Here is an 18123-nt window from a genome sequence, read left to right on the forward strand (position 1 = left end):
CAAATAAAGAATAAGAAATAGGGCTGAGGGTGTCACTCAGAAGTAGAATGTCCCTGGGTTCCACACCCCAGTACCGCAAAAATAAAATAAAAAGAAATATGCCAGGCGTGGTGGTGCTTGTCATCCCCGCGCTTGGGAGGCGGAGACAGGAGGATCGCACAGGTTCGAAGCCAGCCTCGCTGACTTAAGAGACTCTTGTTTCCAAATAAAAATAGGTCTGGGAGTGTAGCTCGGAGGTAGAAGGGTTTCCAGGAACCCCAGTAGCACCAAAATAAATAAATAAATAAATAAATAAATAAATAAATAAATAAATAAATAAATAAAAATAGGTCTGGGAGAGGAGCCGGGAGTGGTGGCACACACTTGTAATCCCAGCATTCAGGAGGCTGACACAGAAAGATTGCGGTTCACGGACAGCCTCAGCTACTTATGAGGCCCTCCACAACTTAGTGAGACCCTGTTTCAAAATAAAGAATAAAAAACAGGGCAGGGGGTGTAGCTCGGAGGTCGAATGCCCCTGGGTTCTATTTTCAGTACCACCAAAAAAAAAAAAAAAAAAAAAAGCCAATGACCAATCTCCTCTAGTATATTATTAAATTTTCCACCTGCTGATCACTACATTAAAACCAATCCCTCAACTTTATCAAGTCAAATACACATTTAAGAAGTAAATGTCAACATAACCCATCTCTCTCACTGTCCAGTGACGACACCAAGGACTGAAGGCACACAGTGAAAGGCGCTGGTGGCCCTGGGCCCCGGCAACCACACTCACCAGGTAGTTCTCGTCCTGGAAGGCGTAATGCAGCGCAGTGATCCACTGGCAGTCGCCATTCACCAGCACGTCGCGCTCTTCTCGGAAGCAAGCAGTCTGTGAGTGATTACAACAGTCAGTCTGGGTCCCTCTGGAAAAGCGGCTTGCAGAGCACCCTAAGTGCCAGGGTCCCTGCATGACTGTAGCTCTGGAGACAGTGGCCCCTGCCCTCCTGCGCTGAGCCTGGTACCTCAAGCCACCTGAAGCCAAGCGCACCATCATTACCCAGCATCCTCCGCAGCCGTCAAGAGGCTACGCACCTCAGCTCTCTTCCTCTCCGGAGCCCCAGGGATTCAAAGGCTGCTGAGAACTACCTGCCCTTCCCATCCCCAAATGCCCACAGTAGGGCCGTGCCACGCTCAGATGTGGCTCTCCGCAACACAGCCAAACTCTGCTCTCCCAGATCAGCCTCCTCCACAGGCCCTAGGATGCGTGCTAACCCACTCCAGCCGTCTCCGTACTCCGGCAGCCCACGGCTGGCAGGATGGGGACATGCTGTACACAGACCTGAACCACGAGGAGGCCGATGATCAAAACAAACGCTACAATGGAGACATAATTATGCTCCGAAGCACACAGTATGAGGCTACCTTTGAGTTGTATGGTCGAAAGAAAATAGCCTTAACACACACATGCCAGCTCTATTTAAAAGTTTAAATGTAGCCAGGCAGGGTAGCAAAGGCTTGTAATCCCAGTACTGGGGAGGCTGAGACAGGAGGCTTGCAATTTCAAAGCCCTCCACAACTTAGTGAGACCCTATTTCTAAATAAAAAATCAGGCCGAGCATTTAACTTAGGAGGTAGAATGCCTCTGGGTTCAATCCCCAGTACCAAAAAAAATAAAGAAACAAAGAAAATAAAACTTTTTAACATCGCTATTGTCCAATTTAATGCTTAAAATAAATCTCACTGTGCATGAGAGTGCGTGCCTATAATCCCAGTATTGCGAGGTTGAGAGAGGATCGCAGGTTCAAGGACAGCCTCAGCAACTTAGGGAGACAGTTTCAAGATAAAAAAAATTTAAGAAGGACTGAGGGTGTAGCTCGGAGATAGAATGCCCTGGGTTTAATTCCCAGTGCCAAGAAAAAGTCTATAAATCACACACACACCACTACATAAAATGTAGGGTAATCAAAATGGTTAACGCAAGTCTCCTGCCTTTTCTTTTTCTTTTTTCTTTTTTTTTTGGTGGTACTGGGGCTCCTGGAAGCCCTTCTACTCCGGGCTACACTCCCAGACCTATTTTTTTTACATTTTTTTTTTTTTTAAATTTGGAAACAGGGTCTCCTAAGCCAGCACACGCGGCTGGCTTCAATCCTCCTGCCTCTGCCTCCCAAGCGCGGGGATTACAAGCGCGAGCCACCACGCCCGGCTCCTGCCTTTTCTAATAAGCCAGGGCTACAGGATGTACATGGCTGAGCCAGAGTCACCAGGCAACCAGGTGACAGCCAAATGGAGGCAACTTAGGCAACCCACAGGCACTTCCTAAGCAACAGATGGGTGCCAGGCACCACTCAGGAGAGCAGAACGGCAGAAGCAGGGAAGAGCACACCACCCATTGAGACAGGATGAGCTTGCGGTGCCGGTGGGAGCCAAGGTAAAGATGCCACCAGCTGTTCCTACTGTCGCCTGCCCTAGGGGCTGCTGCCACTGACCCAAGAGAATTCCAGAGGACAGAGGAAGGGCCACAGAAAGTGGCCAGAAGGATGTGGGTGGCAGGACGAAGGGAGGCTAGCCCGGCCAGAGCCAAGTCCAGATGCCCCGGAGCAGGCTGGAGAAGTGACAGGGCCATGCCCACGGCGAGCACAACTGGCAGAGCTCAGAGGAACAGGCATGGTGGGTGGAAGTGAGCTGAGCAGACGGGCCCAGGAAGTCTATGGCAAGAGGCCTCTTGGATCTAAGGCCGGCGGAGGCATGGGGAGCAGGCACAAAGGCCCGTGGCTAAGGTCAGACAGTGAGAACCAAGAAGCACCATCAACAGCGCCAAGCAGCAGCAGCTCGTGTATTTCCAGCCTTCATGTATAAACGCCTCTGGAAGGGTGTTTAAAACACTTCTGCGCCAGGCGTCGGGTGCACACTTGTAATCCCCGCGCTTGGGAGGCGGAGACAGGAGGATCACGCTGGTTCGAAGCCAGCCTCCCTAGCTTAAGGAACCCTGTTTTGAAATAAAAATATAAACAGGTCTGGGAGTATAGCCCGGAGGTAGAAGGGTTTCCAGGAACCTCAGTACCACCAAAAAAATAAAAATTAAAATAAAAAATAAAATAAAAAATAAAAACACTTCTACACATAAGTAGGCTGCAAACCACTATCTTTTACATGTGGACTAGAACTATAGTAAATGCCTAAAACTTCATGAATGTTTCCATTTGCTTTGGAGTAGACTGTGATACAAGAGACATTTTGACAAGATACATTTTGACAAGATACATTTTGACTACAGCAACCTGGAATACAAATTGAGTTTAACAAAAGTTTAATGGGAAAAAATGCTAGCACGTCTTAAAACAGCTACAATGAAATCCCAAGGTCCTGGCGAGGGACTCCGGGGGAGACCTCGGGTGCAGCCCAGGAAGACCAGTGGGCCGGCCAAGGAGAGCTGAAGCTGGAAGCCCGAGGCTGCTCCCTGCCCAGGAAGGCAGGCCCGAACAAGTGAGGTGGCTGCGCACTTGTCCGCCGGGCCGCTGCCACCTTCCTCTCAATGCACGCCACTTTTACTATCTTTCTATTGATTTTTGTGGTACTAAGGATTGAACCCAGGGGTGTTCTACATCTGAGCTACATGTCTAGCCCTTTTTTATTTTTTGAGACAGGGTCTCACTAAGTTGCCAACGTTGGCCTCCAACTCATGGTCCTCCCTTCTCAGCCTCCCATGAACCGGAATTACAGGCATGCACCGCCATGCCAAGACCCGCTGTATCATTTACTTTATCCTCCACACTTACCTCCGCCCTCTTAAGCATCTCCCACTTGTTGAGGATTTTCATGGCATAAATTCTTTCAGTGTTCTTCATTTTGACAACAGCAACCTGGAATACAAATTGAGTAACAAAAGTTTAATGGGAAAAAATGCTAGCACGTCTTAAAACAGCTACAATGAAATCCCAAGTGCCTGAACAGCAAGCTGTCAAGGAAAGTGAAGTTTCCTATGTCTAAAGACTTTTACACATCGAAACCCGACTTTATGCACACTGCAGTGTGACTGGTACCACCTGGCCCGGCTCAGAAAACTTCACACCGAGTGATGGGCACCTGGACACTCACTGTCCTCTGCATGGGGGTGCCTGGAGATCTCCACTAAAATCGAACAGCTTTTAAAGTTCGCTGGAGGCCCGTTTCCCCGTACTCCAGGCTTGTCCGCAGTGCCAGGCAGTCAGCTCCCTGCGCTGGCCGTCGGCCACCCTTGCAGCACCACTGCGACACCAGTGCTCCCCGCAAGTCCTCTTGGCCTCTACCAGGTCCTGCTTGAGCTCTGCGTCACCAGGGCCGCACAGGGCACGGCACAGCCTACTCTGTGGAAGTTGGCTGCCCTCCGACCTGAGCCCCCATCACGACGCTGAGCTGCTCCATGGCGGTGACTGTGACTGCGCCTTGGGCCGCCGGTGGCAGGAGGTGGTGTGTCTCCCTGCACAGAGCCTTCTTCAATGGAGTCATCACTTCCCGCCGCTCTAAAGCTGCACGCCACACAACGCCACTGGTAAGGGCACCGGGAGGACACGACCCAGTACTCTCCACACACCTGCGCTGCGTTTACCTGCGCTCTCACCCACCCAGACACTGGAGGCTGCGCGTCATGCTTAGAGCTGGCGCTTGTGCGCCAGGGTTAAACGACATGCCAAGAAGTGGCCAAGGGCCACCTGACAACAACTGCACTGAGTCGGCGCCCTCCCTGGCTGACCACAGGATGCTGTGAGCATGTCCTCAGGCCTGCTGAGGGTCAGGGCACCTGCCCTACACCGCAGGCCCCCAGGTCCTCTGCCAAGCCGGCCCTCATGACCGAAGTCATCCTCTGCTCACCTCAGGTCTCCCTGCCATGGCGGCCTCTCTAGCCCTGTTTAGAAACCAATAGCCAAGCTTAGTACTACCTGAATAAACTGAAAAATAAAAAGTATGTGCACAAAGGCTGAATGAGCTCCCCAAGGTGTCAAACAGTAAAAGCTCCGGTGCACACCTCACTGCAACACTGAACTGTCTCTACTCCTGGGAGTCAGCTGCCATGCAGTTAAAGGAGACACTGTCACTTTAAAAGCACTCAGGCAGACTACAGGAACGACCAGTCTAGCCACAAAGAGAGAGCAGAGCTGGCGATGTCTTCAGGAAATGCTGACATTCTCCAGAGGGAAGCCTCTAGAGTAAGCCGGGTCTCTCAGAGGCAGATGCTTGTCGCCCGGGACTCTCGCTGGAAGGCCCTAATTCTTTGCAGGAGGCGTACTGACGCACAGATTACTGCCAGAAAAAAATGTGAGACAGACGGGCACGCCTGTGATCCCAGTGCTTGGGAGGCTGAGACAGGAGGAGCACAGGCTTGAGGACAGCCTCGGCAACTTAGTAAGACTCTCGGCAACTTAGCCAGGCCCTTTCGAATAAAAAAAGAAAATACAGCTGGGGTATAGTTCAGAGATAGAACGCCCCAGGTCTAATATGCAATACCACACAAAAAATAAAATAAAAAAATAGGAAGAATATACCTTTCCACAGAAAAACACCAAACTGAGAATACATGAAAGTGAAATGTACAAAATTTAAAGTAAAAAAAAAACAACCTGTGTATAAAACAAACTTTGTCTATCACAAAGCAACTTACAGAGTAAGTATCTGTAGAAAATCCCGTTTGGTTTACCAGAAAGTTCTTTGGGCTCAAACTTCAATCTGAATTATTAAAAAAAAAGTCCCAAAAAATTCTTCCAAAATTCCTATTTCAGCAAAGAAATACATATCAAAATAATTTTACAAAAGATTAGAAAGTGGTCCTTGAACATGAAGGCGAAGGCCAAAGTGAATCCTTTCCTTTTGCAGCACTGGGGATGGAACCCAGGGGCATTCTACCTGAGTGACACCCCCAGACCTATGTTTTTTATTCTTCTTTATTCTTTTGAAACAGGGTCTCACTGAGTTGGGCCTCACTAAGTACCTGAGGCTGTCCGTGAACCTGAATCCTCCTGAATCCTGAATCAGCCTCCCAAATGCTAGGATTACAAGCGTGCGCCACCAGCCCGGCTGTGAGTCCCTTTGGATGGCCCTGTGCTGAAGGGGAAAAGAAACCCAAAAAATTCTATCCACTTTAAAACTTACTTACTTATTTAGTGGTGCTAGGGACCGAATCCAGAAGCCCTCTACCACCGAGCTACATCTCCAGCCCTTTTTATTTTGTATGGTTTGTGTGTGTGGTTCTGGGGATGGAACCCAGGGGCATTCTACCTCTAAGCTACACCCCAGCCCTTTTACTAATCTTCTGTTTTGAAGCAAGGTCTCCCTAAACACTATCTTGCTGACAGTCTTGCTATGTATCTGAGACTGGTCTCGAGCCTGCGATCCTCTTGTCCCAGCCTCCCAAGTGCTGAGATTATAAGCATGTGCCACCACGTTCAGCCTCGTTTTATTTTGAGACAAGGTCTTGCCAAATCGCCAAGGCTGACATAAGGATTACAGATTTGGATCATCACGCCTGGACCGGCTTGTCCATTTTATTGAAAGTGAATGAGCCAGGAGTGGCGGTGCGTGCCTGTAATCCCAGATGCTAAGAATCTCAAGTTTGAGACCAGCCTCAGTAATTTAGCAAAATCTTGTCTCAAGATAAACTTTAAAAAGGGCAAGCCAAGTGTGGTGACGCAACCTTGTAATCCCAGTACTCGGGAGGCTGAGACAGGAGGATCACAGGTTCACAGCCAGCTTCGGCTACTTAGTGAGGCCCTCTGCAACTTAGTGAGACCCTGTTTTAAAAATAAAGAATAAAAAAATAGGGCTGGGGTGTAGCTCAGAGGTAGAATGCCCCTGAGTTCAATTCCCAGTACCTCAAATACACACACACACACACACACTAAAAAGATAAAAGAGAGAGGTATAGCTCAGAAGAATGCCCTTGGGCTCAATCTCCAATACCACAAGGTGGGGTGGGCGCTAGGATGTAAGCTCAGTGGTAGCGCGCCCTCAGCTCAATCTCCAGTACTGCCAAGCAGTAAAAATAGCAATGACCACCTGGCAGCCCTTCTCGTACCCTTGGAGTTTCGTGGTGGGCAGCAGTCCTGGGCTCACCAAGCCCACGCACACCAGCACTGCCCTGCAGCCCACCTGCAAGCTCCGCCTGGGCACGGCCCCTGCGCTGTGCTGCTCCCAGGGGCAGTGGGCTCTGGCCCTGTGGCTTAACACTGAAGACTCAATAGCAGCATGTGTGTTAGAGAGAGCGAGCGGAGGACAACTGCAGGCCCGGCATGAAACACAGTCAGGAGTGGGAAATGCTGATTCCCAATCTGAGCAGGCCGCGCCAGGAGACTGGTGGTACAAAGCCACACTGTGCCTCTTTGTTTTTTGGGTTTTTTTTTTTTTGGTGGTACTAGGGTGGAACCCAGGGGCTTTCTACCTCCGGGCTATACTCCCAGACCTAGTTTATATTGTATCTGGAAACAGGGTCTCACTGAGTTGCAGAGAGCCTCACTCAGTGGCTGAGGCTGGCTTCGAACCTGTGATCCTCCTGTCTCAGCCGCCCAAGCGCGGGGATGACAAGCGTGCGCCACCACCTCTGGCTCACACTGTGCCTCTTAAATATGTACAACTACTACATGTTAATTAAAAAACAAACCCAAGCCGGGCGTGGTGGCACACACTTGTAATCCCACTATTCAGGAGGCTGAGACAGGAGGATCGCAGTTTGAGGATAGCCTCCGCAACTTAGTGGGACCCTGTTTCAAACTGAAGAATAAAAAACAGGGCAAGGGGTGTAGCCAGAGGTCAAAAGCCCCGGGTTCCATCCCTAGACCCACCAAAAATAAAAAACAAAAAACCAGCCAGGCCGGATGGCATGCCTGTAATCTCAGTACTTGAGAGGTTGAGACAGGAGGATCGCAGGTTCAAGCACAGCCTCAGCAACTTAGTGATTCTCAGCAACCTAGGGAAAATAAAAAAGGACTGAGGTGGAGCTCAGATGTAAGACGCCCCTAGGTTCAATTTCTAGTGTCCCCCCGACAAAACCGGACAGCACCTCAGTGAAGAGCGCTCCTGCCCAGAACTGCAGGTGCCCTCACTCCCGTGGCTCACTGGGTGATGTCCGAGGCAAGGGGGCTGACACTGGCACGTTTCAGGATGTGACAAAAAGCTGAGGGGCCACAGAGGTCACAGCAACATCAACCACAGAGGCCAAGGGTCTGGCCATGCCGGGGGGCGGCCTGAGCAACGGGCAGCCATGGAGACCCAGCAGGGGCCAGGCAGGCGGCTGAAGGGGCTGGCGGAGGGACGACTGGGGTGAGGAAGGCGGGCTCAGGAGCGGCAATGCTGGGAGGGAGGGGGGCGATCCAAGGAGCAAAGCCGGGCCAGGCCTGGCTCTCCGCATCTGGAGGACTCAGAGACCAGTGTCATCGTCTCTGAAACTCATCAAAAACTGAGTTTTGCCTTAAGTTCTCACACAGAGCACTAAAAATAACTAGAAACTATTTTTGGAGAACAGCTCTCCCTTCCTTCTCGCATGTCTTCTCGTCAATCATCGCCCACCTGCCCTGGCGTGCCCCTTTCTCCCTCTGCAAAGCACCCTCTGGCCAGTTCGGCAAACCCAGGGGCATTCCACCTCCAGCCCTATTTTTTATTCTTCACTTTGAAATAGGGTCTCACTAAGTTGTGCTGGGCCTCACTAAGTAGCTGAGGCTGGCTGCAAACCTGTGATCCTCCTCACTCAGACCCCCCAAGTAACTAGGATTACAAGCCTGCGCCATCACACCTGGCTAGCTGGCTTAAAATTTAAAGGGCCTTCTTAAATGTCTTCTTACTACACACCAAAACCCACACCACACATCCTCAAACAAGCTGCTCTCACACACACACACACACACACACACACACACACACACACACACACACACATATGAATGATTACAAGCATGCGCCACCACGCCTGGCACCCGGCTTGCTGCTTACCATTTAGAGATTTTAACTGTATATGGAACTCAAGTTATTCCTCTGGCATCTCTAATGAAGTCCTTACTCCGGGGCTTCCTGTGTGGCTCCCACTCAGTAACCAACATGCCCCAGCCCTGCAGGCTGAGCCCGAGGCTGTCTCAGGACAGCTGCTAACAGACTCCAAAGCCTGGAGGGGCCAGAGACGCTGCTCTGGCCGGGATCAGAACAGAACAGCACCAGTGCTAAAGGCTCACCGACCACTCTTCCTGGAGGCAGCCCTCACTAATCCTTCTCGCACCAAAACAAACAAAAAGACACATGTGGGCGGCACACATTTGTGATCTCAGTACTTGAGAGGTGGTGACATGAAAATTGCAGGATCAAGGCCAGCCTCAGCAACTTGGTGAGACCTTGTTCCAAAATAAGAAATAAGCCAGGCGTGGTGGTGCACGCTTGTAATCCCAGCATTCGGGAGGCTGAGACCGGAGGACCGCAGGTTCGTGGCCAGCTTCAGCTACTTAGTGAGGTCCTCTGCAACTCAGTAAGACTCTTTTTCAAAATAAAAAATAAATAAGTAGGGCTGGGGGTGTAGCTTAGAGGTAGAATGCCCTTGGGTTCCATCCCCAGTACTGCAAAATAATAAAAAATAAAAAAATAAAGCTGTGAGTGGTGGCACACGCTTATAATCCCCATACTGGGGAGGCTGAGACAGGAAGATCACAGGTTCATGACCTGCCTCAGCTACTCACTGGGGCATCCTGCAATTTAGTGAGACCCTGCTTCAAAATAAAGAATAAAAAATAGGGGCAAGGTGGCACATGCTTATAATCCCAGCATTTGGGAGGCTGAGACCGGAGGATCCGGGTTCACGGATAGCCTCAGCTACTTAGTGCAGCCCTTTGCAACTCAGTGAGACCCTGTTTCAAAATAAAGAATAAAAAATAGGGCTGGGGGTGTAGCTCAAGAGGTAGAATGCCCCTGGGTTCCATCCCCAGTTCCGGAAAAAAAAAAAAAAAAAAAAAAAAGACAAATAGGGCTGAGGGTATAGCTTAGAGGTAGAATGCCCCTGGGTTCAATCCCTAGTACCACCAAAAATAAATAAATAAATAAATAAATAAATAAATAAATAAATAAATAAAATATAAAAGGGCTAGGGATATAGCCTGGAGGTAGAATGCCCCCTGAGTTCAATTCCCCAGTAGGAGGAGAGGAGTGGGAAGGGGAGGGGAGGAGAGTTAGGGTTGGTGCATACATAAAACTTAGGAGGCTGAGACTGGAAGACCACAGGTTTCTAGGCCAGCCTCAGCAACTAAAAAACAACATTAGCAACTTACCAAGATCCTGTTTCAAATTAAAAAGTACAAAGAAGCTGGGTATGGTGGCACACGCTTGTAATCCCATTATATGGGAGGCTGAGACAGGAGGACTGCAGGTTCGCGGCCAGCCTCAGCTACTTACTGAGGTCCTCTGCAACTTAGTGAGACCCTGTTTCAAAATAAAGAATGAAGAAAAACAGGGCTGGGGGTGTAGCTTGGAGGTAGAATGCCCGAGTTCAATCACCAGTACCGCAAAAATATAAATAAATAAAAATTAAAAATACAAAGAGCTGGCAATGTAGCTCAGAGGTAGAACGCTCCTGGTACCAAAAAAGGCAAATTTTCTCAATAACAAATGGATGATTTTTAATTTACTTAGGTGTGTGGGAAATCATATTTGTCCCCAACAGTACTGAGAGCAGCCTGTCAACGCATGCCCCTTCTTTCTTCTTTGGCAGGGTGAGGGCTCAAACCCAGCACCGCATGACTGTGTGTGTGGACGAAGTGCGGGCGGGTACTCTTCTCAATTTGTCTTTCCAGTTTACCCGTCAAAGGCCTTCCGATAGCAGTGCACGAGTACCCCAGAAGGAGAGCTCACCTCGCCGAACGCGCCTCTCCCGATCACTTTGATGACCTCGAAGTCCTCTCGATGGAGCCGCATCTCCTTCACCAGCTGTGTAAACGGTTTAGCTACAAATCGGAAAAAGTCAAGTTAACAATTTGGTCTAATAAGCTCACAGAATCTCAAAACTTTAACTGCGGCATTCTGCTAATTATACTTGTTTCTCTTTGGTGGTACTGGGGATTGGACCCAGGGGTATTCTACTCTGAGCTACACCTCCAGCCCTATTTTGATTTGATTTTGAAAGAACGTCTCACTAAGTTGATGAGAGTCTCACTACTTGCTGAGGCTGTCCTCAAACCTTCGATCCTCCTGCCTCAACCTCCCAAGTACTGGGGTCACAGATGCGAGCCACCATGCCCAGCTTATGTTATATTCTTAAAAGTGTTTACTTTTTAAATATTCAATAAATGAAAGGTTTTGAGAAGTCTGTCTTGATGCTAATTAATGTAAATGTTTACCAGCAACTATTCTTTTTTTTGTGTGTGTGTGGTACTATGCTCGAACCCTGAGGCGTTCTACCTCCAAGCTACCTAGTCTTTATTTCTATTTTGAAACAGGGTCCCTCTAGGTTGATGAGAGTCTCACTACTTGCTGAGACTGTCCTTGAACCTATGGTCTTTTCCTGTCTCAGCCTCTCCAGTACTGGGGTAACAAGCTTGCAACACCTTGTCAAGTTTATTAGCAACTATTTCCATAGCTACCAGGAGTGCCCACATTTGCCAGGAGACGGTTCAGCCCATGACCACAAAGCTCAGAGTGAGACAGCTCTGCTCCCAGTCTACACTGTAGGAGTCTCCTCCAGGACCACAATGAACACCGAGTGCTTCAGCACCCGCACATCCATAAAGGGCCTCAGTAAGCAGCTCAGTCTGACAGTACCGTCTACTAACCAGCCTACCAACCACGAGGTGTCACTCACCACACGCTTTTCCCACTGACTTCTTCAGAGTATTTCTATTACCAATGTTATGGGGGGAGTACTGGGGATTAAACCCAGGGGCACTCTACCTCTGAGCTACATCCCAGCACGATTTTAATTTTGAAACGGGTTCACTAAGTTGCTAAGTCGCTGAGACCCTCCTGTCTCAGCCTCCCAAGTACTGGCATTACAGGCATGCAACTCCATGCCTAGCTTATTACTGACTTTTTACAGATGAGGAAACTGAATCAAGTTTCTGTGGACAGTAGTGGGTCAAGTGTTCTCCTAAAATATGTCTTTAAAGCCAGGTGTGGTGGCACATGCCCATAATCCCCAGTAATTAGGAAGTTGAGACAGAGGATCGCAGGTTCAAGGATAGCCTCAGCAAGTAGCAAGACTCAACAACCCAGCAAAAGACTGTTTCAAAAGAAATAAAGAGGGCTAGGAGTACAGCTTAGAGGAAGAATGCACCTGGGTTCGATCCTAGTACCCACACACACAAAATAATATAAAATAAAAACAAAATGAAGCTAGGAAGAATGGTGCACACTTGGGATCCCAGCACTTGGGAGGCTGTGACAGGAGGATCGCAGGTTCAAGGACAGCCTCAGAAAATAGTGAGGGTCTCATCAACCTAGCAAGACCCTGTTTAAAAAAAAAAAAAAAAAAAAGGCCTGGGGATGTAGTTCAAAGATAGAATGCATCTGGGTTCAATTCACACACATAAAAAATAAAACTTTAACCAGCACAGTGGTACACATCTGTAATCCCAGAACTTGGGAGGCTGAACAGGAAGACCACCAGGTTTAAGGTCGGCCTCGGCAACTAAACTAGACCTTCAGTAATTGAATGAGACGACCGTATTTCAAAGTAAGCCAGGGCCAGGGATGCAGCTCAGAGGTAGAATGCCACTGGTTTCAGTCCCCAGTACCACAAATGATTTTTTTTTTGTTCTTTTTTTTTTTAATTTTATTTTATTGGTGCACTGTATTCATACATCATAGTGGGATACAAACTTTTGTAGACATACATGCACACATCGCCCAGTCAGCCCCCACCCGATCCCCACCCCATTCTCTCCCCATCCCTCCCTCCCATGCTTGGCTTAGTGGTTGACATCTAGTATTATAGCAATTTATCCAAAATTAAAAATGATAATCTCACATAACAGTTTCATTTGTCTGATACCAAGCTTTTGATGACTTAAAGATAACATTTCAATATTTCTTTTTGCTTTCTTTCTTACCAGAGAATATTTTTTTCTTTTTTTTAGGTGAAACTATCATATATTTATTTTTCAGAAAAAAATCTATCCTGATATGGAATATGGACTCTAGATACCCAAAACAATCTCGAAGCAAAAACAAAGCTAGAAGATGTATATTTTCTGATTTCAAACCATATAAAGCTACAATAATTGAAACAGTGTAGTACTGTTCTAAAGGCAGATATATAGACCATTGGAGTTAAATACAAGCCTAGAGCTAACTTCTTCCCTATATTGTCAAGTTATTTTTGACAAGGTTTCCACGAAGATTTGGTGGTGGAAATAATAATCTTTTAACTAAATATTGTTGAAAAATAATAATTACATGGAAAAGAATAAAATTGGACCCTTACCTAATCCCAAATACAAGTATTAACTCAAACTAGATAAAAGACCTAAATATAAATCTTAAGACTATAAACTTTTAGGAGAAAATCTGGGTCATAAAACCTCACAACATTGAAATTGGCAGTAATTTCTTGGATATGATTTCAATGGCACAGGCAACAGAAGAATATACAAACTCCCTAAAAAATAAAAGAAAATATTGTATATCCAAAGACAATGTAAACAGAGTTAAAAGTTACTAATAGAATTGGATAAAATATTTCCAAATGCTATATCTGAAGGTATATTAATATTCCAACTAGAAATCCTAAAAATTACCAACAATAAAGGCAAACAATACAATTTAGAGATAGGTAAAAGACTAACATAAATAATGAATCTCCACAGATAACCAATCTTAGTTGTCTGTTGGATGGAAACTCTTGTTTCTCTGGTTCTGGTGAGTGTTACCTATTTCTTCTTTGTAGTTAATCTCTTTGAGTATTTTCTCTAGCGCTGGTTTTGAAGACATAAATTCCTTCAGTTTCTGTTTGTCATGGAAGCTTCTTATTTCTCCATCTAATTTGATAGAAAGTTTTGCTGGGTAGGAAATTTTTGGCTGGAAGTTGTTTTCTTTCAGAGTTTGGAATATGTTACTCCAAACCCTTCTGGCTCTCATGACTTGGTTTGGGAAGTCTGGAGTGATTCTAATTGGTTTGCCTCTGAATGTCACTTGGCCCTTTATTTTTGTTGCCTTTAAGATTCTCTGCTTGGCTTCCACATTGGTCATTTTGACAATTATATGGCGTGGGGATCCTCTTCTCCGATCCTGTCTAAAGGGAGTTCTATAAGTTTCCTGGATCTGTGTATCAACCTCTTGCTCTATATTTGGAAAATTTTCTGCTATTACTTCCTTGAAGAGATTGTTGATCCCTTTGGTATCACTTTCTTTTCCCTCCTCTATTCCAATTATTCTTAGGTTAGCTCTCTTAAGATGGGCCCATATTTCTTCAATGTCAGATTCCTGCTGTTGGATATCTTTTTCTAGATTAGAAACTATGCATTCATTTTTGGATTGCTCATCTTCTAAGAGCGAGATTCTGTTCTCCATGTGTTCTAATCGGTTGTTTGTGCTTTGAATTGAGGCCTTTACTTCATTAATTGCATCCTTTATCTCTTTTTGGCTCTCTCTGAGTTCTTTTCGAAGCACCTCTATTATTTCTACAGTTATTTTCCTGATTTGATCTTCTAGAAATCTCTGATTTTCTGTTTTATCAGGTTCTGATGTTGTGGGGTTGTGCACATTCATTACTTCAGTGTTATTCCTCTTTCCCATGATTTCGGAGGTTTGTGCCTTCTCTGGGTTCTTCCCTTGGGTCACTATGGCTTCACTTAAGGTGCTCTGGATCTCCTTACTACTACTACTCCTTTACTACTACTTTACTGGGTTGTATCACAGAGTCTCCGACCCAGGGAGTTGATAGAGGCTGCTTTAAACTATGGGGGGTGCCAGGTTGCACGCTCTCCTATGGTGTGATATCTCTGCCACCACCACTCCCTCACTGGGTCAAGTCCCAGGAGGCACAATACTGGGATTTCTCCTCTGTGGCCCGCAATTTGACTCACTGTTCTTGAGTACGTAGATGTAGCTGTACTGGACTCGGTGAATTCACTGCTGCTGCCGCCGCCGGTGGCAATATGGCGCCTCTGCCACGCCCTCGGCCATGAGGCTGGCGTATTTTTTCTTCTCTGGTTTTGATTTCCACTCTGAATCCCTGCAGCGTGTGCTGAGCTCAGCCACTGGGAGCTTTAAATGCTGTCTGCGCCGAAAGATCCCGCCTGGCTGTTCCGCATCGGCTCACCTCGGCTTGCTGTAGCAGTCCACTGAGTTCGCCGCTGCCGCCGGCAGTATGGCGCTGCTGCCGCGTCCTCGGGCGCGTGTGTCTCCTCTGTGGCCCTGAGCTCTATTCTCAGTCCGCTTTCTCTCTGGAGCCTGGTGGTTTTTTTGTTTTTCTGGTGATGGTGTTTTCTGGCTATGAAAGGCGCTCTTTTGTGGTAATGGAGATTGGTTGTTAGCGGGACTCTTAAGCCCCGCTTTTCTCGGTCGCCATCTTCCCGGAAGTCGATTTTTTTTTTAATGTGATTTTATTTGGAAAAGACTGGTGTCCTTATAAAAAGGAGAGCCTGAGGTGGGAATGCCTATAACCCCAGTACTTGGGAGGCCGAGAAAGGAGGATCACAGGTTTGAAGGCAGCCTCGGTAATTTAGCTACACTCTCATCAACCTAGAGACTCTAAAGTAGGGCGACTGGCACAGCGCTGAGGCAGAGCACCCGGGCCAGGGCCTAGCACGAGGACAGAGCGAGCTGGACGCAGAGGCATGCTAGGGGAAGGGCCAGGGAGGCCAAGTGAAGATGGAGACAGAGGAGAGAGGGAGGCAGCCTCACTAATTAGCTCCAAGGCCAGCGGGCAGCCACCAAGAACTGGCGAGAGGCAGGGAGAGATTCTTCCCCCAGAGCCCACAGCAGGAGCACGACCTGACACACTAGATTTTGGCTGCTGACCTCTAAGACTCCAAAAACTCTCGTTGGCCAGGCGTGGTGGCGCACGCTTGTAATCCCAGCACTCAGGAGGCTGAGACAGGAGGATCACAGTTCACGGACAGCCTCAGCTACTTAGTGAGGCCCTCTGCAACTCAGTAAGACCTGGTTTCAAAATAAAGAATAAAAAACAGGGCAGGGGGTGTAGCTCGGAGATCAAATGCCCCTGGGTTCCACCCCCAGACCCGCAAAAAATAAAAGAAAAGAAAAAAGAAAAAATAATAGGGCATAGGGTGTAGCTCGGAGGTAGAATGCCCCTGGGTTCCATCCTCAGTACCGGGAAGAAAAAAAAAAAACTCTCCTTATTTTGAACCCTCAAGTTTATGGTCACGTGTGATGGGCCCAGCAAACACCTAGGAGTGGTGAGGGAGCGTCTCCCCAGAGCATGGAGCGGGTGGCAGAGCCAGGACTAGAGCCTCGTAGCCTGGCTCCAGAGGCAGCCTCCACCAACGGCCCCTCTGGGCCACAGTCCTGCCCAGCAGCCAGACATGCCACGGATGCCACACACATCTTGGGGGGCCAAGAGAGGAGGGTCACGGGTTTGAAGGCAGCCTCAGCAATTTAACTAGATTCTCATCAACCTAGAAAGACCTATTAGGCCTACTGGCGCAAGGCTGTCTTCACCTCCACCTTCAGGCTGCAGACCACATGTTCTATGTAAATTCTATGTGTATATACAGCTCCCCTTCAAATCCTCCATTACTTCAGTTTTGCAAAATGTTACCATTGGGTGAAACTGGGCAGAGCTTATTACTTACCACTGCATCTACAGCTGGCTCCCCCAAGATGTATAACCCCATCTTCCTGGGCTTTTGAGTTCCATATTAGTAATCTGACTCTACATTGCGCTCCTTACACTGTTGCGCGACGCCACAAGGCTCCCACCACCATAACTGCCTCCAGCAACAACAGGAGGAGCAGCAGAAGGTTCCTGGCACCTATCAGATGGTGATTACTAACCCAGGATGCCCATCGGCAGAGAGCTCAGGAACGGAGCCCAGGGCCGAGATGGCGTAAAGGAGGGAAAGCTAAAGAAAACCCTTGAGCTGGAACTTATGAGGCCACCCTCAGTTCATCTGCAGTCCTTTCAAATAGCACCAAAAATAACCATTCACAAAATTCCTAAAAGAACTAAGTCTTTGTAAACAATGAAGACAACCACCTTTTTTTTTTTTTTTTTTTTGCCGGTCTGGGGATGGAACCCAGGAGCATTCGACCTCCGAGCTACACCCCCCCCCATTTTTTATTCTTTATTTAGAAACAGGGTCTCACTGAGTTGCAGAGGGCCTCACTAAGTAGCTGAGGCTGGCTGCGAACCACGATCCTCTGGTCTCGGCCTCCTGAATGCTGGGATTGCAAGTATGCGCCACCACGCCCGGCTACAACCACTTTTCTTGGTGTCTTTTGGGAACCACATATAGCCTTTCCTTTGATTGTGGAGAAAGTCACAATATGGACAATTTGTTCTACTTCCCCATTTAGAAGAGGCTCTGGGGAGGGAAGGATGCCAATCAACCAGGCCAGGGGCCACAAGAAATGAGTGCGCAAAGCCCGCGGTGGCCTGACATAGCACCGTGGTCTCTCCCATGAACCCCAAGCACTCAGAGAGCGGGTTCACCATTGCTTAAGCCACACAAACCCAACAGCAACACCCAGGGAACAAAGCCAACTCCATCTAAACTGAGCCATGGACCAACTCAGTCTGTCCACGTTCCCATTTCAGTTCTCGCTTCTTGGTATATTCAATGTTTACAGAGGTTTTTATATTCTGTTCTTATTTTACTTCTGATTTTCATGTTTCTATACCATCCAAGGACCACTTTAACAGATGTATGAACTGAGTTAACATGCCAAAAATTTTCAACCATGTGTCTATTGAATGCATACTAGGTTAATTTTTTTAATTATTATTTTCAGCAAGGCATGATGGGTGCATGCTTATAATCCCAGTACTTGGGAGGCTCACACAGGAGGATCACAAGTTCATGGCCAGCCTCAGCTACTTAGAAACCTGAGCCTTAGCTACTCAGCTACCAGTGAGGCCTTCTGCAATTTGGTTAGACCACGTTTCAAAATAAAAAATGAAAGCTGGGTGTGGTGGTGCATACTTGTAAATCCCAGCATTTGGGAGGCTGACACAGGAGAATTGCGCAG

At 47.6% G+C, this 18123-nt stretch overlaps 1 protein-coding gene across 1 annotated transcript in view; it reads right to left on the reverse strand.

The window, feature by feature from the left end:
* CDC42BPB (CDC42 binding protein kinase beta) overlaps window positions 1-18123 on the reverse strand; it is a gene marked incomplete at both ends in the record, with an annotated part of 113308 nt that overhangs the window by 63757 nt on the left and 31428 nt on the right. The window contains 3 exons of the mRNA XM_080707347.1: window positions 776-871; window positions 3759-3842; window positions 10831-10922. Of these exons, the coding sequence (XP_080563473.1) occupies window positions 776-871; window positions 3759-3842; window positions 10831-10922 (272 nt within the window). The remainder of the gene's footprint in view (window positions 1-775; window positions 872-3758; window positions 3843-10830; window positions 10923-18123) is intronic.

This window comes from Muscardinus avellanarius (genome assembly GCF_963383645.1).
Source record: "Muscardinus avellanarius genome assembly, chromosome: 12".
Taxonomy (NCBI): Eukaryota; Metazoa; Chordata; class Mammalia; order Rodentia; family Gliridae; genus Muscardinus; species Muscardinus avellanarius.